We start from the raw sequence: 17,101 nt of genomic DNA on the forward strand, positions 1-17,101 counted from the left end.
CCCGCGCGTCAGTTTTTCAGGAAGCCCAGTTGCCTTGGCGGGATGTATGTATCATTGGGTGGAGAGCTACAGGAAGCGGATAATATTTTTTTTTTTTTTTTTCCCCATTTGTGCCGGTTCAGACTCTTTATTTGAAGACAGTTCCCGTTTCCTAGATTCACAGATGATACGGATGGAGGGAACAAGCCTCGGCGCGGGCACGGCGCAGGCCATGGACGGCGATGCTAAGGTAAGGGGCTTGCCTATCGAGAAGTATTTTGCTGATGAATTAGGGGCTTTTAAACACCCAGTGTTTAAAAAAAAAAAAAAAAAAAAAAGAAAACAAACAAACACCCTAAAGGCAGCGGAGCGGGCAAAGCTGCCACGGAAAGGTGCTCGCAGCATCCACCCGTGTTCGGGACACGGAGTTTTCACGGGCTCTAGAGGATGCTGTCCGGGCCGGACCGGGGGTTCCCCCTCCGCACACCCCGGGGCCGCCGAACGCGGCGCCGGGGGGGATGAGGCTCCACTGGCTGCGCCCTAAGGCGAGAGCCGAGCCGAGCCTTGCCGAGCCGAGCCTTGCCGAGCCGAGCCTTGCCGAGCCGAGCCGAGCCGAGCCGAGCCCAGCCGAGCCCAGCCGAGCCGGGCCGGGCCGGGCCGCCCCCCGGCGAGTCCCGGATGTTGGAGCAGCCCCCGCTTGCTCCGTCCTTCGCTTCCATAAAAGGCCAAGGGCCCCGGCTGCGCGGGGCGCGTTTTTCCTTTAATTGCTATCCCCCTCCTCCTCCTCCGCCTGCACCCTGCTCCTCCTCCCTGTCCCCGCCCGCCCCTTCTCCTCCCGCGGCGGCCCCGCAGGCAGCGGCTGGGGGGCGGCGGGGCAGCGCTGCACCCCCGATCCCGCCCCACCGCGCCCCCATCCCACCCCCCCGGGGCGCGGAGGCGGGCCGAGCCGAGCCGAGCCGTGCCGAGCCGAGCCGTGCCGAGCCGAGCCGTGCTGAGCCGGCGGGCGGGCGCTGAGGCGCGGCTGGCGGTGCAGGAGGCCGGGGCCATGGCGCTGGACGGGATCCGCATGCCGGACGGCTGCTACGCCGATGGGACGTGGGAGCTGAGCGTCCATGTCACCGACCTGGGTCGCGACGTCACCCTGCGGGTCACCGGCGAGATCCACATCGGCGGTGTCATGCTGCGCCTCGTCGAGAAGCTCGGTGAGTGCCCCCGGCACCCCCCACCCAGCACAGCACCCTGCCCCGGCACCCCCAGCACCCCGCCCCAGGGCTGTGCTTGTGCACCCGGCGTCCAGGACCCTGCCCCAGTGCTGCGCTTGAGCACCCTGCCCCGGCACCCCCGACCCTGCCCCGGCACCCCCGACCCTGCCCCGGCACCCCCGACCCTGCCCCGGCACCCCCGACCCTGCCCCGGCACCCCCGACCCTGCCCCGGCACCCCCGACCCTGCCCCAGCGCTGTGCTTTAGTTCCCAGCACCCAGGACCCTGCTCCAGTGCTGTGCTTGAGCACCCAGGACCCTGCCCCAGCACCCAGGACCCTGCTCCAGTGCTGTGCTTTAGTTCCCCGCATCCAGGACCCTGCTCCAGTGCTGTGCTGGAGCACTCTGCCCTGGCACCTAAGATCCTCCCCCACTGTCGTGCTTTAGCCCCCTGCATCCAGGACCCTGCCCCACTGCTGTGCTTCGGCTTCCAGCCCCCGCCACAGCACGCAGGACCCTGTCACAGCGTAGTGCTCTAGTTGCCAGCACCCCACCCCAGTGCTGTGTTTCAGCACCCAGGACCCTGCTCTAGGACTGCTTTTTAACACCTAGCGCTGTGCTTTAGCTCCCAGCACCCAGGACCCTGCCCCGGTAATGTGCTTTAGTTCCCAGCCCCCTGCCCGCCCTAGCCCCCCATCCCAGCCCCCTGCCCTAGCCCCCCATCCCAGCCTGGGATGCCTCTCCCCACCCAGACCCCCCTGCAGCCCCAGCACCCCCCGTGCTCCCAGCCCGCACCCTCCACTGCCGCCTCTCAACTTGCCTCGGCCCAAAATCACCCAAACTTTCACACCCCAGGGCTGGTTTGCCTGTGGCAGAGCCTCAGCCCCCGTCCACCAACTGCTTTGCATGGAGGATTTTACCCCAAGCTGGGAAACATCTTTGTTTATTGGGGGGCGGGGGGTGTTGGATTTTTATGGGCGCTCTCCACTTCACAGAAAAAACTTAATTCTGAAGTTGTAGCTTGTGCCGCGCAGCTTTGGACGAGGGAAGCGCCTCCGAGGGCCCTTTGCGAGCATGGGGCGATGGACAGGGCGGTGTGGGTGAGGGGACCGGGGACACCACGGTGTCCGGTGGCTTTGGGTGCACCTGGACAAAGAGCCCGTTTGTCTGGGACGCGTGGGAACGCGCGGCCGGAGCCGCCGGGGTGGCTTTGTGGCGGAGGAGCCAGCTTGGACGCGAACACCCCGACTCGCCGGCCATGGGGAGCCCTGTCCCGCCAAACCTCCCCCTTGTCTTTTTTTTTTTTTTTTTTTTTTTTCTTTTTTCTTATCAGCTCTTTAAGGCTCGGGTGTGTTTACTCAACGGTATAGTCCAGGGTGATTACTGTAATTGCTCAAATAAAAATATTAATTGCGAGGTCCCCGCGCGTGCCTGCGGTTGTGGGAGTAGCGGAGCTGTCAGCTGCAGGTCCCGTTTGAATGCAAAGCCCTTGTGCGGCTTTAAAAAACGCCGTCTTCCACCGTGCTTCGGTTTTGATTTATTAATTATCTGAAGTTAAAGGAAGGAAGAGACAGATATAAATATGCTTGCTTCGAAAGGAAGCAAGTGCTCCCATCAAAGGGTCTCGTGCTGGAGATAGCCTTGACTCTCTGAAAACTTGATTTTTTTTGTGTGTGTGTGTATGTATTATTTTTGTGCTGGAGCTGCAGAAAGATTTGCTGCAGTTGAGCACTTGGCGGCTGGGTAGAAAAAATAAAAAAAAAAAAAACAAACCAAAAAAACCACAACCACAACAACAAAGCTTTCTAGAAATGATAAAAAATCAACCCGTTGATCACGAATGAATAGGCGATGCTCCCCTCGGTTTCATGCTGTGCTGGGTGCCGGAACCAACTCGTGTGCCGAGAGCCGGACGTGTGCATGGGGACGAAGCCCAGCGAGGACCTAAATTAGCGCCTGACGTAATGCATCCCCCCGCAAAACTGTCTGCCCGGATCCTCTCCACTTGTTAAATTAGGGATTGTATTAGAGGGAAGGAATGCAGCGGCCGCAGCGCCGGAGCGGGGAGCAGGACGGTGCTCCCCGGGGGGCTCAGCCCCAAACCCCCCTCCCCAGGACCATCAAAACCCGTGGATATCACCAGCTGTTGCCTTCCCTTTCCCCTTGGCTTTTGTCGCCGAGCCAAGCTATACGTATTTAGTTCCTTTTAATCTTCCTGCGTGTCGGCTCTTCCAGCCCTCTCATTATTTTTATGGCTCTTCTTTGAGCTCCTGCCAGTTATCGGGGTCGGGTTTAGCAGAGCGGGGTGGGACGGGACTCGCTCCTCACCCTCATGTGCCTCCTCAATGCCGTCCTTCAGCCAGCCTCTGCTTCATCTCCAGATATATTAATTTTGCAATTTTTCCATGTTGAAACCCTTTCCTTGCATTTTTAACCTGTTCCTCCCCATCGTTCTTCTTGTCCCTACTGGTGTGTGTTTCCTTTCTCCCAGCGTTAAAAAAAATCATTCATTTTTTGCAAAGCAGATTTTTTTTTTTTTTTTTTTTCCCCGTGAGTTTTAAGGAAATGCCTTAAAGTTTCCTTGCAGCTCTGGGATCCCCTATGGACTGCTGTGTTGTGGGGGGAGAGAAAAAGGGGGCGGGGGGGGGCTTCGCCAACTCCGTCCTTTGGGATAAACCTTCTGGAGGGCAGGGAAGGCAGATTTTTGTGCCCTGCCCAGAGCTTCACAAAGTTTAGGGCATAATTTTGAATTTGCAGTGGATCAGCCCCGCTTTGGTTGTGGGATGCTGGTAGAAGCTCTTCATTAATGAGAAGGGGGAGTAAAAATACCTTCGCCCCCCCTCCCAAGCAGTGAGGGGAGCTTGGAAAAAGGGAAAATCTGGATTTACATTAGTATTTTCTCATGTTCGTAGGAGAAAATCTGGTCAACTCAGTCCTTGCCTACGCAGAGCGGCTGCAGTTGGGCTGTTTGGGAATAGGCAATTAAAATCTGTCATTAATGCAGGCAGGGATTTGGAAAAAACCCAAGCGGCAGATAGAGATTCTGGTTACTCAAGTGAATTGCAATGACCTGGTCGCTCCCCTGTTATTTATCACCCCGCTGAATTAAGCCACTTCGTTAATTGAGCTGTGCCGTGTGCTTGGCAGAGTCCTCTCTGAAAAGTAGGCAAAAAAATGCTGAGGTTTTAAGAGCAGTAGTATTTAGTTGGTCTGTGGTGGTTGGGGTCTGTACTGGAAACTCCTGGTGCTCGCCCAGGGGTTTTTAGGAATTTTGCCACTATTGACTTACAAAACAAAACAAAAAATTAGGCTTAAAATCACTGGGAGCAGAGGAAGGAAGGAAGTGAACGCGGGTTATTGTTGTTGTCAACTTTAGGCAGTTTTAAACACATGCAAGAAAAAAAACTCTGCTTTTTTGAAATGCACTTGGGAGGAGCTTGGTGGGATATACGTTAAACGCAGGATTGTGTTTGGGGGATGCTCTATATGGTAGTGGGAATAACGGATTAGCTGACAGAAATGGAGAAGGGGAGACAAATGGTGGCTGGCAGAGGAATGGCTTAAGACAGATGACCTAAATGTGCACTGAGCAGATTCAGAAAGTCTGTGGATAGAAGTTTTGTGATGGAAATGCGGATTTTTCTCTAGGTTTCTTTTACAGGCGGTATATGCGTGGCAGCCGGCTCCAGCTGCAGGGGCTTGCTGGGAGCACTGGGGGAGGACTGAGCACCTTTGGTGGTTTGTGCGGAAGAAAATAAATAAGTGAATGAAAAAAAAAAAAAAAATCAGCTGGGTTTGGAATTAGGATAGTCCTTCTGGACTTGAAGGCGGTAACACTTGCAGCATCACCCAGCCAAGGCAGGAGGATGGCTGGAGGTGCTGCCCCACGGGGTGGTGGCATCTCCTTTTTATCCAGCCAGGATGGATGTGGGGACCGCACCTAGGATAAATGTCAAAGCAGATCCTTGATAGAGAGCAGCTGATAACACCAGGCAGTGATTACATCTTCTAAGGCCTTGGGGTTATTTTTGTGAATCACATCATCAGGGTTTGGGCAACTCCATTGTTCCGCTATCTCCTTTCCATCACTTGGGAGAGGGCGGGATGTCACCTGAGGACTGGCACAGGAGTTGTCACATGCAAAGTGTTTTGGTTTAGCACACGGAGCTCTTCCTTTTGCAGGTTTTAGCCTGCAAATGTGTCTGTGATTCACCAGAGAGGCTTGTTCACCATGGGATGGACTATGCCCTTGTTATCTTGCCAATGACTTGAGCTGCACTCTTTGCAAGATCGATTGAAAATATTAATGTTCTCCATGTAAAGTCTCTTTTTCTTAATGGACCCCTTAAAGGGTTATGAATAAAATGCCAAGAAAGTGCAGCGTCATTGATTTTCCCAGGTTTGTGTTTGAGGTTTAGGTTTTGCGGTGCTTATAAATGCTCCGAGCTGTCGTGAGACTTGCTGGGGAAATTCTTTGCCTTGAGACTGGAACGAACTCTTTGAAACAGCTTAAGGCTATGTAAGAGAAATGCAGAATCCTCGCCCCAGCCCGTTTCTGTTGCAAACACAGGGCAGGATGAGTCTGTGGTGCTGTTTTGCAGGTGACTTGCTCCTTTTGCTGTGGACTTGTCCCAGGAGACTTGCGCTCACTAGGTGACCATGTGTGCTTTACTCTTAGAGAAGGCAAGAGAAATGGCTGAAGGCTAAAGAGAAATAAAGGAAGGAGTTTTACTGGAGCCATACTTTCCAAAAATACTTATTTGAGCATCAGTGCTTGGAGTATGGTCAGGACATTTCTCTGGCCCCTGTCACCAGGATGACAACCGAGCATCTTCATTTGCAAGATCTGCAGATACTTGTCTGGCTGTCAGTTGAGACAAGGAGGATGTTTTGCTTCAAAATCAGCGCTCGGTCACTCCTCAATATTGCTTTTCAAGTCCATGACATTCATGAGAGGACCATTTAATATGCCAGCAGGCTTGCGAGGAGCTGTTTGTATTCCCTTTGAGGCAGGAAGGTGAGTGCTTGCCTCAAATAACATGATAAATGTTGACGGTGTTTGCTGCTGCATTTTTGGCAGGCGGGACCCCTCCGACACTCCTCACCCATCCCGCTCCAGATTTCCCCGGGAAACCTCATCCCAGGCTTTTAAACAGCAAAACCTGCACAGGTGGGATGGTGAGCACAGAGTCCGGAGGGATCTGTCACGCTGCCGAGCACAAAAGTCCTTCTGCTCCAGAAACAGGCAGTGATTTTGGGCCATTTTCAGGCAAAAGCGGTGCCCTGGATGCTGCCCAGCAGAGATGCTCTGGGCAGGGATGCTCCTGCTTCAGCATCTTCAAGGAGACCAGCGGAGCTGCTAATGCACCCTGTATTTATATATTGCTACTTGATTTATATCTTTGCTAGTGACCTGTGCTGAATCTTTATCGCCTGAATAACACATTTTTAATGGCAGTTAGGTGAGAATATCCAGGTGCCTGTTAACACACTCTCCGGCCGTGCACATTGATCCGTGCGGGGCCGGCTCTTCACATCCAGCTTTTGCATCCAGGAAGCTTCTGCATAGGGCCTACACCAAATTACAGGATCGTGGCTCAAATAATGTCCTCTTTGTTAGCCTAAGTGGAATATTCAGCTGAACTGCCAATGACCAGAGGAATTCGGGGTGGGGGTAGGTAAAAGCCGTAGGCAGGCGGCTCCAAGCTGCGGTCACAGCAATTAATATTTCTATGCAGGATGGCGGTGACTCTTTGGAAGCCAGAAATAAAATTTAAATTTTTCTTTTTTTTTTTTTTTTTTTTTTTTTTTAAATTCTTTCACTACGAGCCATCCGGTTTGACTTGAAAGAGCCCGGCCGATGACACAGATCCCAGTCAGAGGGGGAAGAGGACGGGGTGGGAGGTGGCGGCGGTGGCGGCGGTGGCGTCCCCGCGAATACCAGAGCCTGGGTTTGTCGTACCACAGACAGGAAATTGTTGGGTTTGCTGCTCCCACCCAGCCCAAATCAGTAGTTTCCTCTTCCAGCTCCCTCAGGTTTCGATTTGATGTAAGGCATGCGGGGAAGCCGGCGTGGGGAGCTGCATCCACCACACTCACGTCACTCTGAGAGAGCTAAAATTATAAAAATCATCACATTCACACACTTCCCTTTTTAAAAAAATTTTTTCTTTTTTTTTTCTTTCTATTTTTTTTTTTTTCCCCCATAGCCATCCTTTCCTTTTCCCCACCATTCTCCATCAGTGCTTGCATTTCACCCAGGCATCTGGCTGAGTCTCTCTCAACCAAATAAAAACCCAAACAAATTGTACTCAAAATAGTTTAATATTTCTAGACAGAAGCCAAACGCCTCCGGGTGTTCCCTGGCAGGGATTTTTTTGAACCTTCTTTCTGTGCTGTTACATGTGCGACGGTTGCGTTCATGGCAGGCACCATCCTTCTCCGGGTACGGGAGTAAAATCATGGCCCGCCCCTGATTTTTGGTGTAGAAAAATGGCATTTGGTAGTTGTCACTTTGCAGCTTGCAGGCCGCTGCGGGTTTATGAGCAAATTCTTGCAAACCCATTATGGAACATTATAAAAAGCAAACCAGGAACCTTGATTTTTAACCCTTGGTTTCTGATTATGGTGGGGAAAAAAAAAAAAAGATTGTGGACAGCTGCATGAAATTGTGGATGTGGGGAGTGTTTGCTGAGTTGGGAAAGAGAAAAGGGAGTATTTGCACTGCAAACTTCAGTCGTTTCAACATCACCGGTGACACCACCACTGCAAGCTCCTATTTGGCGTGTTTAGGGGATTTTTTTTTTTTTTTTAAATTTTTTGGGGGGATGGTGGTTTTTTTTAGAGACAAGAGGAAAGGAAGGAGTTTTATGGTGTTCGTGGAGCTCTTGGCACACAGACTTCAGCCCAGTGTCCAGCCCTGGGCATGCATGGAGGAGAAAGTGTGTTAAAACATCTTAAAGATGAGGCATTTATTTGTTCTCGTTCTGAAATGTTAATTAACCAATAGCTTAGAAAAGGGCAGAAAACCAAAACTGAGCAAAACTTCTCAGCTGGTGGGATTCGGTTCTGAATGTTCTCAGTGGCTTTCAAAGTTTTTCAGGTGTTATAATTTAGAAAAATACTGAAGATCCCCAAATTTCTGCTGGATGGGAAATAAAGAGTTTGAGCAGCATTGTTTTCTCACCCAGGTTTGCTTTTGTGCATTGCTCTGGTTTTGATTGTCCAGGCTGGAGCTTCCACCGGGTAGAACTAACGGGGCAGAGGAAGCAAAGTGCCCGGCAAACCAGTGGAAAGCTTTTTTATTTTCTATTTTATTTTTGGAGAACGGTGCTGCTCAGCCTTTCTTGCGCTCACCAGGTTTCCCCGCAAGTTTGCAGCAGCTCTGGGTGCAGCTCGCACTCGGTGACTATTCACATATGATGCTTGGTTGGGAGATGGGTGCGCGGGATGTCGCTGTGCTGGCATCGGTCCCTCTCCTGTGGACCAGGTGGGATCTTGGAGACCTCTAAATTTCAGTAAAATGTGGCTGAATTTGGAGAACATGTTGGGAACAGCGTAGGGAAGGGTTGCGTGTAGGCGAACAGACACACCAGCGGTTGCATCAACTTTCCCTTTTATCATCTCAGCTGGATTTTAGCTTGCAAAACTAGACAGCAAGCAAAAATTCATCTTGCCAATTATTACATTTTAAATCTCTTACCAGATAATTATATATTTGTTTGTGGTTGTTTGGTTTTTTTTTTTTCCCCCCTTCTCCCTTCAGGCTTATGTACTTTTGGGAGAGTTAATTGCCGAAACTCCAAATTCAATTAGAAAGTCTGTGTTTTATGAAATCGCCTGGAAAGAGCTCTATCTCTGTCTTGCTGAGCTTCCCTTCCCCGTTGATAACATGCAGAGCTTTGCTCGGCACGACGTCTGCAGCTGCAATTGTCCTGCCTGCCACCTGCGTGTCCTGCGCGGCGGCTCTTCTGCCTCAGCTGGGCTGGGTGATGGGTGTCGTGGACCCAAGCTCAAGGTCTTAAAGCCCTTTGAAGGTGTGTTGTGTGCATCGCTCTCTACAACTACCTGAAAGGAGGTTGTAGCGTGGAGGGTGTTGGTCTCTGCTCCCAAGTAGCAAGGGACGAGATGAGAGGAAACGGCCTCAAGTTGCGCCAGGGGAGGTTTAGATTGGATATTAGGAGCAATTTATTCCCAGAAAGGGCTGCGGGGCATCGGAACAGGCTGCCCAGGGCAGTGGTGGAGTCACCATCCCTGGAGGGGCTGAACAGAGATGAGGTTCTCAGGGACGTGGGGCAGTGCCAGGGCTGGGTTATGGTTGGACTTGATGTTCTCGAGCGTCTCTTCCAACCCAAATGGTTCTATGATCAATGAGCTTGGGCCAACATGCAGAAATAAATAAGAAAAATGGTGAGGTTTCCTCTGCTCCCCGTGGCTCTGCAAAGGACCTAGAGCAGAGGCCAGCTCCTCATCCCAAATCTTGCTTTGCCCCAGGAGCTCATCCCAAAACACATGCAAGGGAAGGCTGGTGACACCTGAAGCACTTTTGGCCGTTGTCACTGCCTGGGCAGGACGAGGCTCCTTTCCCTTATGCTCTGCCCAGGGTGTTGCACTTTGAGTGAAGCCTGAAAGATTTGGTGTCCCTCTCTTGCAGAGCAGTGTCCTACCTAATCTCCAAGAGAGGGACAACGCTGGCTCGCAGCTTTGGTGTGGGGTGAGGCTGCCCGAGGGTTGCAAACCTCACTTTCCAGGGGGCTAAACTTCTATCAGAATAACCTTAAGGCACACTTGGGGAATCGCCTGAATTATACTTGAAGCCTCAGGTGAGAAGCTGGGAATTCGAGTTTCCCATTCAGTCCTCCTTTATCTGCCATGGGCATCCATCCTGCCAAATGTCCTCTGGCTCCATTATTGGGTATGATGTCTTTTTGGCAAGGACGGGTTCCCTTGTGCCTTGCAGGTTCATTGGGGATGAGTCGGGATTGCAAACTGCTGGCATCGTCACCCTGGGGCACTTTTCCTTGCTGGTGAGGGAGCACCCGGGCTGGTAGTCAAGGCAGCCGAGTGCTCCCTGGAGAAGTGGTTTTCCTTCCTTCCTTCCTTCCTTCCTCTGCTGCTCTGTTGTGTCTGATGCTTCTTATTTTCTGCTGGATGAATCATGGAAACCACGCTTCTTAATTGAGTTTTCTGCCATTTCTAGTGGTTCCACAGGAGGCAGGGAGCAAGCCAGCGAAAGCCTCCTCTGGAGGGATGCTTGCTGCAGAATCAGCTTATAAAGATCCGTATTTTAAAATAAAATATGAAATAAAAAAATGACAATCCACCCCTGCTTTCCTTTGTTCCCTCCTGTAGAAAAATGAGCGAGCGGAATTGCTCTGGTGCAAGGATTTAAAGCAAACCTGCACGGCGCTTGCAAAGGCCTTCGCAAGCCGATGGGTGCTTGTCAGCGTGGGGGTGTTGGGGAGCAGTGGTCACCCCGGGTTTCGGCTCCTCCGGAGGGTTTTCTGATGGTTCAGCTGGGTTCAGCATCACTGCAAAACTGCTCAGAGGTTACAACAGGGTTGGGTATGGCTGCACCTCACAGGTGAGCAGCTCGGAGAAACCCACAGACCTTCTGCTGCAAGAGATGCTGAGGAATAAAGTAGATTTTGTTTTACATATGTGTGTAATAAATGTATGCATAAAACCATAATAAAGGTCTGTAGGTACCTCTAGGGCAAACACCATATGCTCAGTTTGCGGCTTGTGGTACACGTCATCTGTGCCTTTTGTGTTTGTGGAGTAGTATCAGAGGTGTAAAGCAAATTTAAAGGGCGTTTTGCTGCTCTTTCTGCATGTGAGTGGCATCCATTCAGGGAAGAGGTGTCTGTCAGCATGGCCATCATGAGATAAATCATTTCGGCTCTTGTAGGAGGAGGTTTTTGTGTTGCAGCGCTAACAAGTAGTAGCTACTGCCATGGCGTCTTAATAAATTAAATTTCCAAGTGCTAGTTGAGTAATCCTATTAACACTGAAAAGAGCTTCCTTCCTAGAGTTTACTCTTAAAAAAAAAAAAAAAAAAAACAACACCAACTTTCAGGCTTATCGGGATTTGCTTTTCTCCCCAAAGCCTGCATGTGGACCTGGCTCCGGCACAGACGCTTCGCTCCAGCATCCCATGGGCTGAGCAGCTCGAACCCTGCAAAGATGCTCACTGATGGTGTGGGCTTGTAAATGCCCCCGTTGCGCACGTGGATTCTAAAACAACACCGGTGATGTAGAAAGCAAGCAGAGAAATTTCACCCAAGTCTTTTGCGGTGCCTCGTTGCTGGGCTGTGTAGGTAGTGGCATCTTCAGGAGGAGATTTTGGTTTTGAGCAACGCAAAGATTGGCCGCTGCATTTTTTTTGTCACCTCCTCGGCGCTTCATTTACCGTCCCTGCCCTGTCGAGACATGGGCTTGCCCTCGTAAACCTCATTTATAAAGCCAATAAAAGGACACTTCTTTTTCCAGCGGTGTAGCAGCAGCACGTTTCTTCATTAGCAGAAGATGCTCCGTAATTTTTCTGAACAAGGACACATTGAACATCCACATTCAGCGTTGTGCCCTGGTGTGCTCGGTGTCCTCCATAGTTCTTTTTTTTTTTTTTTTCTCCTCCTCCTTATTTTCATTGCTCTTGAATAGCTGTGCGAATACACAGCGTGCTTTGACGTCAGGTTTTTGCGGTGGTGAACCATGTGTGTCCCCTGGCACGCCGGGACGAGAGGGAGGTCAAGCTCACGGGAACCACAGTGTTGGGAACAGGGCTGCTTTTGTCCTTTTTTTTTTTTTTTTTAAAAAAAAAAAAAAAAATTAGTTTTTTAACAAGCCAAACTATTTTCATGCAAGAAATTATGCTCTTAAATTTAAATTCTTGCACAGGTCCCCCCTGTTTTGGACACCTCCATGGGTGTGCGTAGATGTTCTCCTGAACATTTGTTCTCCTGAAAACAAAGCAGGATAAAATAGTGGTGAGAGTTGCCCACGGTGGTAAATAGGGGAGAATTCAAGGTACCACTTTGCATCCGCCAGCAGGTCGAAGCCCTTTGGCAGGTGGTTGCTGCAGCGTGGCTGCTGTACACTGTATTTTTCATGGCTTAGGTCAAATACATCTAGGGCACACGATTAAAAACTCCTATTAAGTCTTATTAGTACCAAGAACATGAGATTGTCATGGCTACCGCTTTATTACAGCAGTCTGATTATAGTTTTATAGGATGTTTATCTCCGCATTTCAAAGTATAATTTTTCAAGTGTCGTGACCAGAGGCTGGAAGGATTTTTTAAATTCTTTTTTTTTCCATTTTGTACTTTGCTCTGCAATTAAATCTCTGTTGGGGGGTGGAGGGGAGTCTATTCCAGTGTGCACCGTACTCCAAAATACTCAAACCTGCACTAAAAAATAGATTCCGTCCCAAAAGAGCAACCGTGTCACCCAGCAAAACACATCAGCATTTCAGTTGGACTCGAGATAAACGAAAAACAGCTCTGGTTTGGGTTTTTTTTCCTTGGGGTTTTTTTTTTGGTTGTTTTTTCCCATAATTGTCCTAGAAGGAGTGGCTTTGGCATGTTTAAAGGAATCTGGGTTTAAAGAGGTCAGTCTGAGCAGCAGGGCAGCAATGTCCTGTCCCCCCACGTAGGGAGCAATGGATTCAGCTATAAAGATATATGTTCGTGGATATATATACACACACGCCCACCCATATTTTTATATGCATAAATATCTATTTTTTAATTTTTTTTGGTTTTTTTAAAATTCTAGCTCGTTTTTATTTTTTGCTTTATTTTTGGCCACAAGAACGTCAGCTCAAAATGAGCCGGTCACCTTGACGACGTTGTAGGGTCACAGAGCATCCTGGGCGCCTCTGTCTCATCAAATCCCAGTCCCTGCGCTGGTTGGGAGGACGTTTTAAAGGCGAGCGGTGCTCTCTCGGCCGTCTCCAGCAAACCGCGCGGGTCTGGATGCGACCCACTGAGATGCAGAAGCCGATCCCTGCACCAGTATCTGCAGGTGGGGGAAGGAAACACAGTGGTATTTAATGGCTGTATCAGTAGTTTCTGAAAAGTAAATAATAATAATGACCACGAGAGCGGGCGCTGGCTGGAGTGGGACCTTCAGCAGCGTTCTTGGCTGTAAAATGCTGCTTTATTCTTGCCCTAACCCAGCACTTCTGTCCTGCTTCGTGTGCCAGATTAGCCATTTTTTGTTACTTCTGAATGTTTCAGGAACATTTGCAATGTTCTCTGATTTTTGTTTTCAGCAATGTGAAGATAACGCCTGCAGACCTCAAGGACACACACCGCTTGATAGTGCATGGAAAAAGAAAACCTACCAATGCAACCACATGAGCTTATGTGTGATTTTTGGCGGTTCATTTTTTTTTTTTTTTCTCTCCCCTCTTATTTACTTCGACTCCTAAATCGCTCTCCTTTCCAGGTTTTTAAACGTTTCCACCTTGTTTTCCATGCACGGTGGCCATGCGGTGCATCCCAATGGGATGGGAGGATGGAGGGAAGCCGCATCCCCTCCCAGGGCACACCAGGCACTCCCCAGCTATTTATTGCTTTTCGAATAATTTTTTTTTTCCCCAGCAGCTTCCCCAGAGGGGTGTGTAACCAGCCAACACCCAGCCTCTGCCTTGCAAGCGCTGGATTAATGCTTGATCAGCAGGTATTTGAGCTTAAAGGTACTTTAATCTCCCAGCTGCCTCTCAAGCCAACTGCAGTCAGGGTTTTAAATGTGCTGTCCACTTCTGGTTTTGTTGTTTTCGTTTTTGTTTTGTTTTGTTTTTTTCAATAAAATGTGTATTGTATACTATTTTTTTAAAAAAAAAGAAATGCCACCCGCTTTCTTTTTTTTTTTTTTTTTTTCCTTCGTTCCTTTTAAAAACCCTCGACCAATTTTGGCCCATCTGCACCAAACTCATTGAAAAGCTGGAAAGTTGTTTGGTGGTTTTTTTTGTTTTTCTCGATAGATTACCAGCTACAAAAATCACTTTTGCAGGAGGAAATGTTTAGATTGTGAGTTAATTTCAGTCCTTGCACCGTATCTTTATATATATAGCATTTATATATATGTGTGTCTGTAGATGTGTGTATGAAGGTCTTTTCCAACCTAAACAATTATCTGATCCTATATGTATACATATTATATGTGCATGTATTTTTATATGTGTGTATGTATGTTTTGCACATACATATATTATATGTGTATATGTTATGTAAATGAGTATATACCTACATTTATATACGTAATTTATATATATATGGATCAATTTGAGGTATTGTGTGGGTAATGGCATTTTGCTACATTGCCTTCCCGAGCGTGACTAGACCAGAGCAGAAATAATGATCATTAAAGGCCTCCGCTAATTCTGCTCCCATGGAAAAACAACCCATGGGATGGATGGGCTTTGGTTCTGCCGCGGTTTGTACCGGAGGAGGATGGTCCTGTCGTATTGCTCCCCTGGGAGGGCTAAAGACTTAAATCCGTTGTTCTAAAAGCCATCACTTATAATTAAGAAATGAACTGAAAGCTCTGCTTTGGCTGCGTCTGCCATCCCTCCTAAGGTGAAGAGTATTGCAGGGAAAGCCACTTCAGCTGCAAATCTTTATTTCCAAAAATCAAACGAATAAAAAAAGAATTGTGCAAACCAGACAGGCTTGTAGAAGTTCCCTGTGTACCTGCTCGAGTTTATGCAGGAGCTTTTTAATAATCTGTCTCCAATGTGGAGGTGATAGAGGTTTAACCATGTGCCAGGAGAGGGGGAAAGAAGAGGTTTATTTGGTTATATGGAGGCTCTGTTGTCCTGAGTGGTGCACAGAAGGAGTGCCCATCTGTGATAGGGGATATCCCGAAATAACAAGGCAAATGCAGTGTTTATGTAACGCCGGAGACTTGTATACTACTGGTAGTAAGTCCTAAGCTCGCCCAGGGAGCCTGCCAAGTGACAGTAGTGTTTCTGAAGAAGGGAGGTTCAATAGCTGCTGCAGAAATGGAGCAGAAAAGGGACTTTTTTTCCACCTCAAGTCCACGGAGATACAGCAGGAAAGTGTTTGGAGCAGACACCCACTGGGATAAATGGGGCTGCCCCATCTTCTTTGCGCTTGACCAGCGTTTGGCTTTGTTGCTTAAATGGTGATTGTGTATCTGTGCCAAGCAAGTCCAGAACTAAAATACACTTTGTATGCGTCTCAATTAAGACTTACTTTCTGCTACTTGAGTTCTAGATGTGGATTTAGTGGTAGCGGGGGGAATAAAAATCTGCAATTGTAATTATGCTGGACAAGCTGATGTGATGTGGCTGCGGCAAGGCACTGGCATGAATTGAAAGCTAAGGATTTTTAAGGTTTAAAACACTTTACTGAGCAGCCCTTCACCTCTTTTCATAATGTTGTGTCCTCGCAGATGTCTCTGCAGTCGTCTGGGCGATTTAAGATGCCTCTTGCATTTGCAGGGCCGTCTGAACAGCTTTTCAAGGTGAAGAGCAAGCTTGCTCCCTGGGTTTTGCTGTACAAAATGCCCTCAGCATCATCCGTGGCGCATCTCTTGGCACGGTTTTGGGAGGCAAACGCAATATCAGGTTCTTCTTCCAAAAAAATTATTATAGGCTCCCAGCAGCCGAGGTTTCGGTTCGGGCCGCTCGGGGAGGCGGAGGAAGCGGGGAGCCGGGATTGTTTGTGATGCCGGGAAGGAAGCGCCGTGCTTCCCTTTCCCGCCGGGCTCCTGGAACTCCCCGTCCCCCCGGTGTGACAGCTCCAGCCTCCCCGAGAGCCCCACAGCCATCACCTGGACGGTTCCTCGCCGGGAAGGGGAGCATCCGTGGCAATGGTTTGCTCTGGCCCTAGCAAATGTGTGCGGCTCATTTAAAGGATTCGCAGAATCATTTTGGTTGAAAAAGACCCTGGGGATCATCGAGTCCAACCATTGGCCCAACCCTGGCACTGCCCCGTGTCCCTGAGAACCTCGTCTCTTTCCAACCCCTCCAGGGACGGTGACTCCAGCACTGCCCTGGGCAGCCTGTTCCAATGCCCCACAGCCCTTTGGGGAAGAAATTGTTCCCCACATCCAACCTCAACCTCCCCTGGCGCAACTTGAGGCCGTTTCCTCTGGTCCTGGCGCTTGTTCCTGGGGAGCAGAGCCCGACCCCCCCTGGCTCCAAGCTCCTTTCAGGCAGGTCAGAGATCAGAAGGTCTCCCCTCAGCTCCTGTTCTCCAGCTGAACCCCCAGCTCCCTCAGCCGCTCCCATCACACTTGTGCTCCAGCCCCTCACCAGCTCCGTTCCCTTCTCTCAACTCGCTCCAGCACTGCGTTGACTTGGATCCCTCTGTACTGTCCTTCGCCCAAGGTGACCATGATGGGAAGATGCTTTTTTGTTGCACTGAGGACCCCAAATCCTGGTGCCTCTGGCGTTCCTCCCCACCTCCCGTTCCACAGCCAGGAACCAGCCTGATTTAGACTAATAGGGGTGGCTTTTCCCACCCCACTGAACAGTTCTGTTTCTTTTGCTGTTTGCTTCGATTGAGATGCTGAAGAACACTTGCCAGTTCTGACCATTTGTGCTTCTTTGCCCGACAGCGTTGCTGTAAGGCTGGCACACTTCACCATTGGAAGCGGCAGCTCAGGGTTGTGCGAGTCGCATTTAGCAGCACAGAAGCGGCTTCTGGATCTGCAAACGTCTCCGCTGAGATCTGCAGCGCGGCTTTGGACCTGTAGCAACCTTTTGAATTCGAGGTCTGGGGTCTCCAAAACGAGTTTGCAGTGCTCAGAGAGTTACCCAGGCTGTGGTAAATATGAACCGGCCAGTCCTGCGACTGACAGCAGTAAATGGGGAAAGACCCAGCTGAAACAATAAGCGTTGTCCTAAAGCTATAACCCCGACAAATCAGTAACTCGTGAATTGGG

At 49.7% G+C, this 17,101-nt stretch overlaps 1 protein-coding gene across 4 annotated transcripts in view; it reads left to right on the forward strand.

The window, feature by feature from the left end:
• Positions 1-887: 887 nt before the first annotated feature.
• FERMT2 (FERM domain containing kindlin 2) overlaps positions 888-17,101 on the forward strand; it is a 50,422-nt gene continuing 34,208 nt past the window's right edge. For 2 of the 4 annotated variants that reach the window (XM_065635149.1, XM_065635151.1), the window contains exon 1: positions 931-1,181. In XM_065635149.1, the coding sequence (XP_065491221.1) occupies positions 1,025-1,181 (157 nt within the window). In that variant the 5' untranslated portion in view covers positions 931-1,024. Of the gene's footprint in view, positions 1,182-17,101 lie in introns of all 4 variants that reach the window. The other 2 variants (XM_065635153.1, XM_065635152.1) reach the window with 2 other exon arrangements.

The sequence above is a fragment of the Caloenas nicobarica genome, chromosome 5, assembly GCF_036013445.1.
Source record: "Caloenas nicobarica isolate bCalNic1 chromosome 5, bCalNic1.hap1, whole genome shotgun sequence".
Taxonomy (NCBI): Eukaryota; Metazoa; Chordata; class Aves; order Columbiformes; family Columbidae; genus Caloenas; species Caloenas nicobarica.